Raw genomic sequence first — 18,036 nt, forward strand, 5'->3', positions numbered from 1 at the left:
AAAACTGTTATTTTCTGCATTTTCATATTTATAGATTTAAAATTTTAAAAACAGAGTAAAGAAAAAGTTGTAGCAATAAAATAGCTGAAGAAAATACAAAGGCAAATATTTTTCTTTTTTTCTGCAGAATTATATTCTAAAGATACTTTTCTTGTTCATCAGAAAGGAAAGAAATACTCCTGATTTTTCTGCTCTCATTTCAGAACAAAAAAATTTGCCAATGACTGGCTTGCTTCAGCTAGAATTTTAAATTGATGAAACAAAATAAAATATAAATTATAACACAAATTCTGAAATCACAGTTTAAAAGATACGGTTCAAGTTTAAAAGATGATTAGCTCTAGAAATTATGTTTTTTCTTTCATTTTTTTTTAAACACTATAATTTTTAAAGAACAGGATAAAAACATTTTATATTTTAATAAAATCGACTGTGAGTGTGGTTTTCGTTACAAATTCAGATATTGGGAATACCATGAAATTGGGGGGGAGGGGTAAATACTATTTTAAAAATTAGATTTTTCTGCAACCTAAATCCATGACTTTCCATGATTTTTTTTAAAAAAATCATGACATTTCATGACTAATTTAGTTCAATATGGAAATTCATGACTTTCTAGGAGCGCAGATACCCTGTCTATTACTTCAAGGCATGATAACATTTGGAACAGATTATTATTAGTTATCCTAAATAAATACAAAATCATCCTAAAATTAATTTCTAAACTTGTACCTTTTTGTATTTCTTTCACTTATAGGCGATTAAACATACACAAAACTTCACAAAAAATGAAAAAAAAATTTCTTTGTTACCAATTTAACAGTTGTGTATATTTTGTCTTTAGAATTTGATTGTTTTGATTGAAGAATCATTTCATCCAGCAACTGCTTCAGCTGGTCAGTAGAATCTTTACTTTTGGAGTGAAGTAACCTCAGGCCTTTGATAAACAAAGGGTCAAATTCAGACGTCATCTCAAAGATTTAGAATTTATATCACTAGAAAGAAAAAAACTATTTTAAGAAAAGACAAATTAACATTCATTAAAAAGATTCTATTCTATTGATTAATTGCCTTTTTAAAAATAAGATGAGAAATAAAGATTATATGAAAAAGAATTTTTAATGATAAGTAACATCTCTGGAACATTTAAAGAGATGTTTAAAAATAATAATTTAATTTAAGGGAGGCAAAATTTTTTGCGGGGTGATTTTCATATCGTGATCTGTGGTAGAATAATCACCAAGTCTTTGCAACTGGGCCACTGCCAAGTCCAGGCAGTGGCCCACGAGAAACTAACACCGACTTGAAACATATAACTCGTAGCCACTTCTGGGCAAACATCTAAATTTTTTTTTTTAAAGAAATACAAGTTTACAATCTATGTTCCCTCTTGGTGATTGTAGTTGGCGGAACAGATCATGATATGGAAATATACCCCTTTATTCTTTTTTTGTCTGCTTTGCTGTTATGGTTATGAGTCTGGTTTACACATACATAGGTGACAAAAAAAATTTAAGTAAAACTGAAAAGAAATCAACAGATTTTTATTTCCTTCATTATTTCTCACTATTTATAATACAATCTGGATTAGATATAAACTTTTCATTAGCCTTTTTATTTTTTTCGAATTTCACATTTGCTTAAAAATAAGTTCTACATTTTAAGAACTTAAAATAAAACACTGAAATTATTTTTCTTCCACAACAGAGCAATGTTTAACAACAAATGTTTTCTTCCAGAAAAATTTCTCCATAATTAAAATTTTGAAATAGTATATCACTCTTAACTTAAAATTTAAATTTTCTTGACATAAACTTTAAAGATACACAACAACATTTATGTTCATAAAATATTTTTCTGGAATCTTTCCATATTGTGATATGTTGATACAATTACAATGGCCAAGGCGTCATATAGAATTTAAACTTGCAATTTAAAAAAAAAAAAAAAGAACAACATGTAGAGGTTTGCTAAGGAGTTACAACTTTTGAATTGTTCCCCTTTTCTTAATTTTTTCATGACTTAGCGATTATTTTGCAGCAAATCAGAATTAAGGAAATCTTACCAATTTTTTAAAGAAATATTAACTAAATCATTAATAGACTATAAGCGGTATTATAATAAAATTACCAATAAGTAATATTTTTAAAAAATATTATGAAATTGAGCAGAAAATTAAATTTTTTCTTTAGAAAAATTAAAAATAATCCAACTTTTACACAAATCTAGTTAAAGTTTAAAAAGAAATTATGTCATGAACTTCTCAAATGAAAAGTTAGCCATTCCGCGCAAACAAGAGTCACAAATACATACAAGTAACATATTCTCGTAGCTTAACTTCAATATATATGCATAACTTTATCTTTAAAAAGATTTAAAACAAGAAAAATATTTTAAAACTAATATGCAAACTTATGAATTGGTTAGTCCAAAGCGATATAAGAATATTTATACATATATTAAGTTCCGAAACTTATTCACCAGTTTGAATGGAATTTTCTGATTAATATAGTCTATTCCATTCAACAAATTTCAAAAAAGTTAGTTTCATCAATGTTACACTATTCCACCGTGAAAAAATATATAAAAAAAATTCGTTTTCTTTATTCTATTATTATTATGATCTCCGGCCACATGACGATTGATGCTGTCTATTTTTGCCAATTTAAAGATGCTATAGACAATATTCTTAGAATTATGTGAAAAGTTTGTAGCTTGCAGCCATTGAAGAATTGAACGGCGGAAGAATTGAAACAAAGGCTATTCATGCTGGATGCCATTTCTATTTTTATCTGCGAGCGACAAACAGATTATTGTTGCTGTTGTTGAAGTTCATTTACGTCACACTAGAGCTGCACAATGGGCAATTGGTGACGTTCTAGGAAACATTCCTGAGGATGATCCGGAGACATGCCAATCAGGATTTTGAGCCTCAGAAGCCTTACGACCTGCACTCGAATTTGAACACTTTACGGTAGAATAGTTAAGCGAGGTACAATATCACACACCCTCAGTCCCTGCACAGACTGATCCACGCGGTCACTCACCCTCACACTGAAAGAAGCCAGAGATTGCTGGGAACCGTGACTTAATGATAAGTCCACTGCGGGACAAAAACAGATTCACGAGCCTTTTGTAGGGTAAATGTTTATCCGTACTCTTGTCCTTATTCACATGCGAAAATATCGTACACAGGGAGACATACAGTCTCTCAACAAAATACCTGAGCACCATGACTCCATCAAAAAAAAAAATTAATAATGATAATAAATAAAATCACAGAATTATAACGAGAAGATTCACGATGTGTTTCATCCTTAAAAAATGGCAGACGCATATCCACACGACTTGTTGCATTGCATCCGCGGAGAATTGGTTTTCAAACACAATCTGTTGTAGCAAAATTTTTATTCATTCAAATTATAAAATTTCCCAATCTCCGCAATACAAAAGTTTAAAACAATCGGGGGGGGGGTTGTCCAAGTCAGTTACAAACAAATTGTAGTAGTGTCCAATTGTGAAATGTTCAATCTCGGCAATCCCCGTGTTGTAATAAAAAGAGGAAACGGGTCATGCTGTAATACATAATATTAACTTCGAATTTCCTCATTTTAACGCTATTATATTTGCATATACATGCATAGTAACATATAGGACCCCCTTTTAGGCCAATAATTATTTCCTCTGGCAGGTATTATATATACTAGGTAATATAATACCTGTTCCAATATAAATATTATGGGTCAATATTAAGGGGAGATAACGGCTTTCGTATTGACTTCGAATTTCCTCATTTTAACGTTATCATTAAAACTCATTTTTGCATTTTATCATTAAAAGTTGAACCCAGTACCTTCACTTGGGTACTCGAGCCCCTTCTCCTCTAATCAATGCTTGAATCCACGGTACAACTTTGTTTTGCTTAAAACTGGATCCCAGTACCTTCACTTGGGTACTCGAGCCCCTTCTCCTTTAATTAATGCTTGAATCCACGGAACAACTCTGTTTTGATTAAAACTTGAACCCAGTATCCTCTAATCAATGCTTGAATCCACGGTACAACTTTGTTTTGCGTAAAACTTAATCCCAGTACCTTCACTTGGGTACTCGAGCCCCTTCTCTTCTAATTAATGCGTGAATCCACGGAACAACTCTGTTTTGATTAAAACTTGAACCCAGTACCTTCACTTGGGTACTCGAGCCCCTTCTCCTCTAATTAATGCGTGAATCCACGGAACAACTCTGTTTTGATTAAAACTTGAACCCTGTATCCTCTAATCAATTTTTCTTAATATTTTTCCTTTTTATTCAATAAAAATATTTTTTAAAATTTCCGCGATACTTTTGTTGTTAATTTACGTCGGAATAGAGCTGCACAATGGGCTATTGGCGACGGTCTGGGAAACATCCCTGAGGATGATCCGAAGACATGCCATCACAATTTTGATCCTCTGCGGAGGGGATGGGACCCCAGCTTCGGTAGCCCGACAACCTGCGCGATAAGTCGAGCACTTTACGGTAGAACAGTTTAACGAGGACCCATACCGCACACCCTCGGTCCCTACGCAGACTGATGCAAGTGGTCACCCACCCGCACACTGACCGCAGCCAGTGATGCTTGACTTCGGTGATCTGCTAGGAACCGTGTCTTAACGATCAGTCCACTGCGGGACCCGCGATACTTTTCTTTAGAGCTATGTTTAATGTAGTTTTCCAACTTAAAAGATTTTAATCTATTTGAAAATCAAGTGAGAAATTAACATACTTCCTTATTCTAATGGGAAAAGTATGTGAAGTGTTGCCATAGGTAGAGAGTTCTGCTCTACGTCACCTGCAGCCCATTTCGATCGCCAATCCTCAGTATTAATATCAAGGAAGTTCTCTTGTGAACCAAAAATTAATTAATTAAAGTGTCTATCAAATGCAGCAATTAATAATAATTAGAAAACGAAAGAGAATAATGCCAATAACTGAAATAGACTATAATACACCGATTCCTTTTTAACCCGCATCATATATTATTTGCTTTATCATTAATTTTAGCGACACCAGTGCTAGCTATCTAGGGGGAAATGGACAAAATAAAAAAATATTTTTTAACATACGTATGTTTTTGAAAATTTTGACATACATCCTTTGATTTGGTATTAATATCAATCTCTTTTGATCCAAAAATTAGAAAAGAAATTAGTGTTCGCTGAATGACCCCTCAAAGGCGACTATTAATAATAAATAGTTGTAGTACTAGAGCTTATCGTAAGTTCCCAATAGATCACCGAAGTTAAGCATCACTTCAGTGTGAGGGAGGGTAACCATCTTGGATTAGTCAGCGAAGAGGAAAATAAAGGAGTGTAATGCTTATATAACTGAAATTGTTTAGATATAAATCTTATTCGATATCTTAAGGACAAACCAGACCTTAGATCCACAAATTTATGAGGGTGTTGGGCTTGATTAAAAGCAACCATGTATAACATCTTTATTCACTGATTAGTTTGTATTAATTGTATATTAATTTTAACCACTTTAAGTTAGAAACAGTAACTCTTTAGTTGCATTGTTTTTAATTAATTATTATTCAGTGAATAATATAACTTTCATCTGAGCTTTGATTAATAAATGTGAAAGAAATAAAACTTTATTTAAAAAATACATTTTTTTTTCTTCCTTTAAATAAGTTCTGTCAATCTTGTTTTCGGAAGTAAAGGAGGACACACACGGAATTATATTTTAATTTCACAAAGGGGCATAAGTAAAATATTTAGATATATTCTGCAATAAGTGAAAAAAATAACATTAATATAATTATTTCTTGTATCTTTTCTCAGTAGACGTTTCAGACTTAGCTTCTTTAAAGGGCTCTCGATACATATACTGCAATAAAAAGTAAATTGTTATTACCTTTTAATAACACAGTTTTACAATTAGAGAATGATAATGAAGTTTTATAGTGCTTAGCCATAAAAGAAACTTTTATATGCAGGGTATCTGCTACATTTCAGATATTCAAATCCATGACTTTCCACGAATAGTGCCAAGAAATTTTCTCCGACAAAAACACAACAATAAATTTAAAAAAGCATTATAATAACATTAATTGAAATGATAGGTACAACCAAAACTGTTATACTCTGAATTTTCATATTTACTGATTTTAAACTTAAAAAAACAGAGTAAAGAAAGAGCTGAAGTAATAAAATAGCTGAAAAAATACAAAAGCGAATAGCTATATGCAGTCTGATGTACAGTGGGCAATATTTATTCATATTAAAAGGATGATAATGCTGACAAAATTAAACAATAAATCTTAAAAACTTAAAAAATACCGTAAACATGGAGAAAAAAGTCTCCGTAAGGTGCCCTACCACACGAAAAAAGTTTACAAAAATCCAAAATACATTTACAAAATTGCATTTAATGATCAGTGGGTCCTCCTTTGGCCTTTATCACCTCTCTTAGAAGTTTTGGCATTACCCCTACAAGTTCTTTTTTGTTGCTTCTGGAGAAATATTATACCAAATGCTAATAATGGCACTTTTGAGTTTAACTTTGTTTTTTATGTCATATTTTTTAAGTTGTCGGCCAATTTCTTCCCACAAATCGGGTGACTGGGGAGGGCTATGAAGGCACCTTTCTTGCCAAATCTTAGAGGTGTGTTGTCCTGCCGAAAAGTAAATCCAGTTCCAAGAGTTAGTTTCTCTGCTCTGGATAACACATTTTGTTTAAGAATATCCAGATATCCAAATCGATCCATAGTTCCCACGATGAATTTAAAATTTTCTACTCCAGAAGCACTCATACACCCCCACACCAAATCACCGTGCTTCACAGTTCCGCTTTAATTCTTAGTTAGCATTTGTTTGTTTGGTTTTCTCCACACCATTATTCGGCCATCTGACCCATGAATGTTAAATTTTGATTCATCACTATAAAGAATGGATTCCCAAAAAGATAATGACTTGCTATATAGGGTCTCTTCCGGGCCGCACGTCCATGATAACAACTTTTTTTAATGACATTTCTCACGGTTTGAGTTGAGACCTTAATGTTGTAACTAATTATTAAATCAGCTGCCAACCGCGGTGCACTAATTCGTGGATTTTCTTGAACTTGACGTATGATGGACGCGAATTAATTTGGACGGCCTCCCGGATCGATCTCTCTCCTCAATTGAATGACGATATCCTTCAATGATATTATTGCACAGTAGACTTCGATTTTTTTAGTCATTTCACTCATCCTTTTCATGGATAATCCGTCTTTTCGCAATTTAATCACTAATTCCCGAATAGCTCTGGTAATTTCCATTTTGAGACGATCAACTTTCTAACGTCAAAATTTACTACTGCGGGCATGTTTTAAACACGTCAGAAAGAATTTGCATAACGCGTACGGAAACTTTTTTTGCACTGCAATTTTCAATTTACCTTAGATATTTCAAATAATATGCTTTTCTCGTTTCGTAAAAATGAAAATTTATAAAAATCTCTTTCTATAGACAACCACATATAGACAGTTTTTAAAGAAAAAAATGCAACACTTTACAAATTATGCTCATTCATTCTTAAATTTAGTGACCGTACGGAAACCTTTTTTACCCACTGTATGTAGTTATTTAAAGCTGTTTTATTTCTTCTTAAAAAAGTGAAATAAAAATAATAAATAAATTTTGAAATTACTGGAGTTTAAAAGATAATTCCTTCGAGAAGGTGTCTTGGGGTATTAATCCGTTTTTAGATGCACCTGGATTTCAGCCCCCACCCCTCTAAGAAGCTGCAGCCATGATGAAGGAGATAATGATATAGGGAGTTAAAGAGGGGTTGTGCACGCGGGTTGCACACCCCTTCGGGTTGGCGTCCGTAGGGGTGACCTGCCAGCAATTAAGTGAGAGGTTGAACTGAGGAGTCTTACTTGCTGATAAAAATATTCTTAAATGCATTTTCGTCAGACATGAAGTGACTATTAACTATTTTTCATTATATTTTTAGAAAATACATAGAAACTCAAATAATAAATTTAGATCCTGCGATTTCTTATACATATCAATGAAATTTAAAGCTTTTTGAGGGTTGAGGCACCGAGAATGAATGACAAACGAAAAAAATGCTTTTGAACACCCTATGACAAAAAAATGTAGTAATAAATTTTTAACTTATTATTTTGGTTCTTATATACAATAATTGAACTAAACTTCGTAAACGTAGCTTAAATATTTTTGAAAATATAAACATTTTTATTAAAAAAAAAATATTTTTTTGTCTTGCGTTTTTTTTAATAACATTAAAAAAAATTCAATAAAATGAAATAAAAAACGTTTGAATCAATTTTAAATTGATTAAAAAATTATCGACATAAAAATTAAAAAAAGAATTTGTTAAAACCTGCTCCAAATACGTGTAATTAACGTTTTTTTTATATTGCGTATATACGCAAAAAAATAACTAAATAAAATAAATAAATAATTTTAAAAATTTTCTTAATTTTGCAGTGAATCTTATTTTGACAACTACTTAAGTCCGATTTGAATATCTTAAGCAATTTTCTAAGGAGTTTTTTTTTTTTTTTGAAGTTATACTTCGTATGCGACTTCCAACAAGGTTGCGTTAAACGTTTAACGCTACATTTTTATTGGCCGAGAAATCACGTGGTAGTATCCAGTTTTCCCTCATTCATTTCCATATTGTTTTGGTTCTCACTAACATAAAAATAATAAAGGTCATAAAAGTATAGTTTTTCTATAAATATTTTTTTAGTTTGATTTGATACACATATAATTTAATAGGATAGTATTTTTTATTTTCAAATTTAGTGGATCACAATTGTAAAAAATGAGTGAAAACAATCCCACGGACAATGTGACGAATTTAAGGTTATGTCAAGGTACGTCTCTTGTGAATATCAATTGATTGTTAGGTTTTCCCTTTTGAAATTACATTATGACGCATTCACATACATTATTAATGCAAATACATTTTCCATGGCGAGACGATGAGGCAACCACCAGCACTTCCACTGGTTCAAGAGGTCAACGAGGGAAAAATGAACAATATTACCTGTATTACAGAGCACGGAAGCGAGCGGAGCAGGAAAAAGAGTCGTTGAATAGAACTAGTGATCCTTCTACGACTGCTGATTCTTTTACAATTAACGTCGCAGGTTACGAAGTTAAACTTCTTTCGTGCGGAGGGACTCCACGCACTATTTTTTTCTTTTTAAAAGAAACCTCAAAATAATAAAGGATTTTCCGCAAATTTCATTTTGTACTATTAAACAAGATTTATAAATGACACCGGTTGGAGATTATGCCGATTAAAGTATCTTTTCTTTCGCATGTTTTATTTCCTAATTTTATCACACTTTGTTGCCCAGACCATCATTTGTAGGGTATTATCATTTGTTAATAAATCTTGTTTAATAGTAGAAAATGAAATTTGTGGAAAATCCCTCATAATTTTGAGCTTTTTCTTAAAAGAGTAAGAAAACTACTTAAAAAATTGCTTGAAACTTTTTTCATTTTTAAGATATTCAAATCGGACTTAACTTATTAGTTGTCAAATACGATTCACAGTAAAAATAAGATAATTTTTTTTTAAAAAATTTTTTCCGCACATGCGCTGCATAAAGCAACTACTTCAATTACTCTTATCTGGCGCAGTTTTAATTATTTTTTAAATTTGAAAGCAATAATTTCGTTATCAGTTTAAAATTGATTCAAACGCTTTGTTTAATTTTTTTTTTAATATTTAAACAACAGCAAAAAAAAAATTTTTTTTTTATAAAAATTTTCATACATCTCCATAAATATTTAACCAAGGTGTACGAAGTTTTGTCCAATTATTGCATATAATATCCAAAATAATAGTTATGAGTTACAAATTTATTGCCACATTTTTTGGCACAGTTGTTGAAAAAAAAATTTTTCCGTTTGTAGTTCATTGTCGGTACCTCAAACTTCAAAAAGCGTTAAACTTCATTGATATGTAGGAGAAATCGTAGCATTTAATAATTTTTAAATTTATGAACTGATTCTCTAAGTATTTATTTTTTAAATATTAAAAAATGTGTTAGTATCGAAGTGTCTCAATTATTTTGTCAAACTCCTGTATTTATGATTAGACACATACATATATATAAATTTAAAATAAAATTTTTTATTAATGTATGTCATTCCAAATTTTTTTTTTCATTTTTGCTTAATAAAATCTCTCCTAGAGATTACTTTATTACACTATTCTTTCCATATCCTTCTTATCTTTATTAAAATGACATAATCAGAAAGCTATAATGGGTAAATGTGATATATAATTTTTTCCCTGTCTTAAAGCATTTTAAAACATGTGGTGAATTTATTTTGCTAAAAATTTCGTAACACAAATTAAATCTAAGACACAAATTTATTTAATTTTAATTATACATATGAAGCTTTAATGAAAAACAAACTTTTTATTTTAGTGAATCCTTTTGTTTTAAAATATATCTGTGAATAACAAAATAAAGCGATTGAAACAAAGGGAAAAGAAAAAAAAAAGAACTATAGAAATGAAGATTGGTACTTGGTCAGGTAAGCGAAGATTCACTTTAACTAAACAGAAACTAGCATCCACACAGAAATCGGAACTCTTCTGCTAAAGTTTTCATTCCGGATTCAAAAAATAAAAATAATTGGTTTTGTTGGCGATGATCTCGTAAGGCAGAGTTTCCCAAACTTAGGACTTTTGTGTACCTTTCCTAAATTTTTCGTAACGCTGCGTACCACTAATAAAAAAATGAATGCATTTTTTACTATAAAAAAATTGCACAAAAGTAAAAAATCACGACTGGCTGTTCATACCACTAATTATTAACTGTTAACTCTGCAAAACTAGCCAAAAGAAAAATACGCAATCGTAAATTTTCATGGCTAGCTTTGTTTTTAAATGAAATTTTCGTTTGTTGCAAGATATTTCGCATTAGAACGCGTACCCCCACTAAACTGTTTCCGTACCCCTGGGGGTACGCGTACCACACTTTGGGAAACACTGTCGTAAGGCGATAAAGAATCATGCACAGTACACACGCAGAGCATTCAGAATTCTTCGCTAACAGCTTCTAATCGCTTTTTTAACGGTAATAACAGGGCCTTCGATATTCGACGGGTAAGGAAGGGGCAATGAAATTCTCCTCGAAGGAAAAACGGATTAATACCCCAAGGAACCGTTGAACATCAGTAGTCAATCAAAGGTTCCCAAGTGATACCTTGTGTAAATTTGTCACATAATCTAATGCCAAAAATAGACAGCAATCCATTTTTTATGTCAAATGCTCATTAGTCTGCACTGGGTGCCCATTAACTGCCAGAATTTATGAAATTTGGTTTCAGGGGGTATTTTGCCCGCTAAATCAAATGTAGTAAAAATAACTTTACCGAAAAAGTGTGTTTTTTCATTAAAACTGTTCTCCCTTTTGCGATGACAGTTAACTGCTGTATATAAGTTTAAATTTTTTCCTTGAGATATTGCTATAACTCTTCCCAGAATGAAAATCCAAAAAACCGCTCAAATGCAATGGTAATCCTTTTTTTTTTTTTTTAGCTGACTGCACTTTCGACATTAACTATAGGAATAAGCACTATTTTTCTCACTTAATAACCAACTGTGTACAATTTTATTAAAAATAACACAATTTATAAAAAAAAATTAAAATGATAAAGAATAAAATTAACAACATTGAATGTCAAAAAAGCTTTTACATGAAAAAGTATACATGTTTCCGATACTACGAAGAGCACCTTTGCCAGTACAATAAAAATTTTAAAATATTTCCACTTATTTTTTCTTAAAAAATAGTTTTACTAGCACAGCTACAAATGCAGAGGTAGGCCATGATTTTATCTCTTGAATTTGACAATCAGCAATAGATACTTTTATCTCCAATGGCCTTGTAACTAAAATCAAATTTAGAAAAAATAAATATTATATCTTATTGTAGTGGTTTGGCTCACCGCTAGAGTGCGAGTTAATGACACACCTAATCAAAGAATTAAGAGTAGATGAAGAGAAGCTGGCGCGTTAGGCTGGTCTTTCCTCTACTCAAGCATATTTCTATATTTTGGCCCTTATAATTTCATAATTGTTTTAAATGTTAACAAATATTTTCGTTGCTGTTATGTTATTGGATATATTTCAAAAGCAATAATGCTCGTCACATTGGTGCAGTAGGCTCCAGGATACGAACTGGAAAAATCACATAACTCTTTCTCATATTTTTATGGAAAATGGAATTATTATTGTGATTACATGCCTAGTTATTCAACGCTTGTGTTTCCATTAAACCATCCTTACAAAGAAGAAAGTCGCAGATAATATATTCCTTGGACACAAAAACATGATGCGGCTTTTCTTCAACTAAAAAGAGCTTTGGTTGAAGCTCCTTCTCTATGCACGCCGATTTACAACTTACCTTTTATTATCCATGCCGATGCATCCCAGATTGCGGTGGCTGCGTGTTTCTCACAAAAAGTGCATCACAAAATGCACCCTATCCCATATAAAGCCAGAAATTAAATGCTAGCCAGCAATTATGATCTACTATTGAGAGAGAAGCATATGCCATAGTGAAAAAAATTCGAGGTTTGGGTTTTTGATTCAAAAATAGAGTTCGATACGAACCACAACCATCTACCATTTCTAACCAAAAGTGCAAAGCAATCTGCACAACTTCAAAGATGGATTTATGAATCTTTGAATGGATGGATCTTTACAGAGATATAACATTACTATCAAACATTGCTCAGGAGCTAAAATGCCCGCAGAAGTTCTAACACGTCTATTTTAGTGTTTTTACATAATTATTTTTTTTAGCTGTGCATAATGAACAATTTCAGTGCTTAAAGAGCATTAATTTGTTATTCATCAAGGTATTCGTAAACATTATTTTTACTAATTTAATACTTTAATTTTGGTTCATGATTAAAATATATTAATATAATGCTAAAATTATTAATATCTTTTATTAATAAGAAATTCCAGTTTTATGTAGTTTTGATGAAAATTGTAAAACTTGTGGTATTTCTTTTCACATTATTTACATTTCTTTAATTTTATATACTATTTTTATTTTAATATATGGTAAGGCTATTTTAATATTTGATCATTTTTGTGTTAATATGTGATAGTTGCTGTTTTAATAGTGGATAATTGTGATTTTCATGTGGTTAATTACAAGCTTACTGTTATATATTTTACAAGCTACTTTATTGAAATTTCAGTGTTTATTTTGATCTTATATATCAGATTGAAAATAAGGGTAATATTTCAATCTTGGTTGTGTGTTGGGGGGGCTGTAGTGATTGGCTCACCGCTAGAGGGCGAGTTAATCACTAACACAATTAAAGAATTAAGAGAAGAGTAGCCGGTGCGTTAGGCTGGTCTTTCCTCTATTAGAGCATATTACTATATTTTGGCAGCTGAGTGCCCTTTATATTTTCCATAGCTGTTTTAAATATTAATAAATATTTTCGTTACTGTTACGTTGTTGGATATATTTCAAAATGAATAATCCTCATAACACCAGTTCTGATACATTTAAATTTAAAAATGTAGAATAATTAAAAAACAAATTGTTACTCATGTAAGAATAGTTCAACTTAAAACTTCATACTTGTCTTGACTTATTATTCACTAATTTTGAATAAACCAAAATGTGTCAAAATTAATGATATAATTTAATTATGAACAAATTATTAATACTTCCATAATTTAAAGCAAAATTAATATTTATTCAGAAAAAGTGTTTTTCATATCATAATACAATCTGAAATATTAATAAATGTTTTGATGTGCAACACACCTTACAACAAGATGAAGAGTAAAAAATGAGTCTTCATTCTAAAGATTATGTAATCATATTTCAATAAAACCATAAATTAACAATCATAAACTCTTAATTTGTATATTAATTTTGATATGTTATAATTAATAAGTTCTTAAACTTTGTATAAATAACAAGTATATATTTTTAGCATATTAGCATTAGACGAGAACAACCTTTATACAAGGCAATTAATGAAATGTCTTAAAAATTTTTGATATTTAATGTTTTTTTTAAAAAAAAACATTGATGTGCTGGAGTAAAATATTTATTTCAAGTGATTAATTGTGCTATTTTAGAAATTTCAATAAAAAAAGATTTTTTGCTTAAAAAATTAATAAATTTTTATCATAACACTTTATTTAAAGTTTAAAATTTTAAAACTAAAATTATCCCAGAAATCGTATAAAACAATACTGTGTAGAAAGAGTTTGCACCAAAATATTTATATTGATAAAATAAAAGCAAAATTTCTTTTCTACTTTAAACAGACCTTATGCATTTTTATTTTATTTTAAAACCGTCATTGAACAGCCGACCCAATTTTGAGTTTAAGATTACCAATGTTCAACTCCGCAGTCGTGAAAATATTTAAAAAAAAATTTCGTTTTAAAACAGCTCTTTAAATTAAAAAAAAAAAAAAAATCAACAGCACACCATCAATAGTTAGATCATAAATAAACCAGATTTAATCAGATCATAGAAACAATGCAACCTTTTTGACAAAATATCAAAGTGTTTCAATCAGAGCAAAAATTGAAGTATCAAAAGTGTTTCCAGCAATATGAAAAAATAATTTCAACAATATTTTTGGGCAGTTATAAATCCAATATCAAGAGTGCATTCTAATTAATAGTAATTAAAATTGATCCTTGATCTTGATTGCTACAGTTTTCATTGTGAATGAAAAAATAGGAGAAAACAACAAAGGAGGGTCAACATAAAATTGCAAGTAATGAATTTGAAAACAAATGAATAAATTTACAATAAGAAAAAAATTTTCAATTCAAAAATTTATGTATTTACTGTAAAAACATCTGCAACACAATAGAAAGATGAATAAAAGCATTCATTTAGTTAGTTAAATAATTCGCAAAATTTTAGCTGTTCAAACACTCTCTATTCTTCTCAACACAAACAATTATTTTACAACATTTCAAATAGATTCCTGTTCACTTTCTGTAAGTTCATGTAAATACAAAAAGTTCTTGATTGTTTTAAAAGCTTTGAGGCCTTTTGCAGTTTTTGGAACTGACTGTTGTTCCATTTCACAGTCCTCATCCTAATCACTTTGCTTTTGCTTGCAACCATTTATCGAAACAACTGCGCAACAAGTTTCAACATTTCCATCAACTGATACATAAACATCAAATGTTAATGTTTGTGAGAGATGTTTTCCTTAAACAATAACAAAGCCTTCTTTTATTCAGCATTAGCATCAAAAGTTGTTTTTTCCCCAGAACAAAATAATTTAAATATTAAAATCGATAGAATTTTTGAACAATATACACGGGAATGTCTTAGTTTCAAAATCTGTCCGCACTAACATTATTAATGTTATATCCAACAGACCAATTAAAACAAGACTATATATAAGGGATGCTGCGGGAACAGCCAATATGTATTTTGAAAAATTGAACTGCTGTATTGGTAACTTCATTTCTCCAGCAAACTTGAAATTTGATAACATGCATTATAAATTTTAATGGAATAACAAATTTTACTCACATTTATTCATGTGTGGTTAGAATTTAGCTCACTTCTTGAAATTTCTTCAAATATCTAAGTATTGAATTGAAAATAATTTTGAAAAACTGCTTTGAAATGTAGTTATATTAGTTGTCTGATATACAATGAAAATGTAAAGAAACTTATAATACTCAAGAGGTAATGTTTTTTTTCCTGAAAATTTAAATTTTTAAGATAAATTCAAAATTTTTGAAACAAGTTTAGGAAGGTAATTAATTTTGAGCCATCATATTTATTAGTATAATTATCCTTTTTATTAGATAATTTTCAATGATGAATAAAAATCATCCTAATTCAGAAAAAGAAAGAAAAAAAAATAGAATTTTAAGAATTTTTGAATTAAAAGTTTGAATTGAAATGAAATTATTCACGGGAACCTTGAAAATGACCAAATTCTGAACATAATTATCTAAGGAAATTAACAGACTTTCCTGAATAGAAAATAAAGACTATAAATAAATTATCCAAAAGCTAAACGTCTTGTTAGATTATCGGGAGCACTTATTTCTGAAAAGTAGTATAGTTACACTAAAATGAAAAAAAATTGATGAGTTGAATAACCATTTACAACTAATTGTATTCTTTTAAATATTTATTTTATTTTTTTTATTATTAGAAAAAAAAGACTATTTCTGAAACATCCTAATTTTTCTACAAATTGTAAGTTGCATTACAAAAAACATGCACTCTAACATGGCTTGTTATTATACACTCATATTCTTAAATATTTTTAAAAATAAAAGAAACACATGTAATTAAGAAAGGAAAACTTAATTTCAAGTGAAGTACATAGAAAATTTTCATTATATTCTGATATTCTTTTAATGTGAAACTTCTAAATATTTTTATAGCAGTGAGTTTAATAACAAAAAATACTTACAGTGGCATTTTTAATCTCAAATAAAATGTTTATTTTTTATAACATATCATCCAGCCTATGCTAAAAAACTACTAAAATCAACACAGATTTTTTCTAAATAGCACATAAAAATTTTTTTCAACTTATTAAATACTTACACATAGAATAAAGAATATAGTTTTTAATTATTAAAATAACACTAAATGTAGCATACCTCAACTATTTGGCCTCTTTTTACTACAGCAATGAAATCTACATTTTGGATTGTACTCAGGTGATGAGCTATCACTAGCACAGTACGACCTAAGCAAATAAAAAATAAAACATTTTATTCAGGAAAATAATGTCAATTTTATAAAAACCAAATGCAAACACATTTTTTAAGGAATTTTTTTTAAAAGTTTAACATAAAAGTAAGATGTGCTTAGTTATATATAGCTTATAAATCTTATTCTTTTATAGTTTCATTATTATTCATAACAAAAATTGGAAAGAAACTCTGGGGTAAAACTATTTTTTGTGGAAATAAAAATATTCAAGATGAAATAAAATAAAAATGCAGCAAAAATTTTCAAGATTAAGTAGATTACAAAACTCAAATCAATTTAATTTGGCACCATATATAAATATGAATTTGAAAAAATAAAATTTATGTGTTAAACTGGGTATTTTAGCATGCTTTTGACAAAAATGTACTAAAAATAATATAATTATAAAGTAAAAATTATGTAAAATGCACACTTAACCCCTTAACTGCCGAGTAAAATTTACGTGATTCACTTCCCAGTGCCACGATTTTTCGCTCAAGTGCACTTTCTTATGCGGTGATTTGGTGGGGTAAAATGATGCACCCGTTGCAATTTAAAAACGGTTTACTTTTACAAGACAAGAAAAAGGAAAGAAAGAAAATACAAAATTTAAATTAAATAATAAAAATACAATATAAAAGATGTTAAAACTTAGCTGTTGTATGATAAATCCTGAAACATGGTTGGACACATAAACCAACATCACATTGATTGCACTGATAGAGGGATTCACGAAGAAAAAAAATTTCTTGAACAAACGGCACATTTTCGCGATGCATTTTTCTTTGAAGACGTTGATGGAAAGAATAAAAAGCATCAAATAAACACGGGAAACAAAAGCGAAAAAAGAATACACCCAACCTTACTCAAATAGAGACATGAAAGTGATTAATACGTTATCACTTTTCCATAACATCCTTTACCCATTTCCCCTCCTCCAAAATTAGTAATACATTTGCAAAGCAAACACTTTCAAGGTAATTTTACTGCATTCTGAAGTAGGGGGGTGTAGTTCTATTTATAGCAGCGCAATGCAATGCATCCTACTTCGGGAAAGCGTATATATATGCCTGCGGTTAGTTTGCTCCAAAAAAAAGTTTTACCTAATCTAAAAAAATTTTTCAAACAAAATAAATTACAAACAGAATAAACTACAGTTTATTCTGTAGAGAACAAAATAAATTACAGTTTAAAAACTCTCGTTTTCCTCAAGTTTTCGAATTTTTCATGGTGCAATAATATTGTATTAAAATATCACATGCAAATGAATGA

At 29.8% G+C, this 18,036-nt stretch overlaps 2 protein-coding genes across 25 annotated transcripts in view; both read right to left on the reverse strand.

Moving 5' to 3' along the window:
* LOC107437128 (integrator complex subunit 12) overlaps nucleotides 1-2,845 on the reverse strand; it is a 29,049-nt gene extending 26,204 nt beyond the window's left edge. Inside the window, exons 1-2 of one of the 4 annotated variants that reach the window (XM_016049029.4) lie at nucleotides 2,482-2,845; nucleotides 813-995 (exon numbers count right to left, since the gene is read on the reverse strand). In XM_016049029.4, coding sequence (XP_015904515.1) covers nucleotides 813-971 — 159 coding nt within the window. In that variant the 5' untranslated portion in view covers nucleotides 972-995; nucleotides 2,482-2,845. Of the gene's footprint in view, nucleotides 1-812; nucleotides 996-2,313 lie in introns of all 4 variants that reach the window. The other 3 variants (XM_016049030.4, XM_016049031.4, XM_016049032.4) reach the window with 3 other exon arrangements.
* A 2,779-nt stretch (nucleotides 2,846-5,624) lies between these two features.
* The window catches only part of LOC122271333 (mitochondrial potassium channel ATP-binding subunit), a 41,223-nt gene continuing 28,811 nt past the window's right edge, over nucleotides 5,625-18,036 (reverse strand). For 15 of the 21 annotated variants that reach the window (XM_087164888.1, XM_087164889.1, XM_087164890.1 and 12 more), the window contains 2 exons: nucleotides 16,671-16,759; nucleotides 13,736-15,630 (listed from right to left, as the gene is read on the reverse strand). The gene's annotated coding sequence lies outside the window, so the exon portion shown is untranslated. Of the gene's footprint in view, nucleotides 5,875-13,735; nucleotides 15,631-16,670; nucleotides 16,760-18,036 lie in introns of those variants that run through there. The other 6 variants (XM_087164891.1, XM_087164881.1, XM_087164892.1 and 3 more) reach the window with 4 other exon arrangements.

This window comes from Parasteatoda tepidariorum, chromosome 5 (genome assembly GCF_982258835.1).
Source record: "Parasteatoda tepidariorum strain Cologne lab strain chromosome 5, Ptep-v5.0, whole genome shotgun sequence".
Taxonomy (NCBI): Eukaryota; Metazoa; Arthropoda; class Arachnida; order Araneae; family Theridiidae; genus Parasteatoda; species Parasteatoda tepidariorum.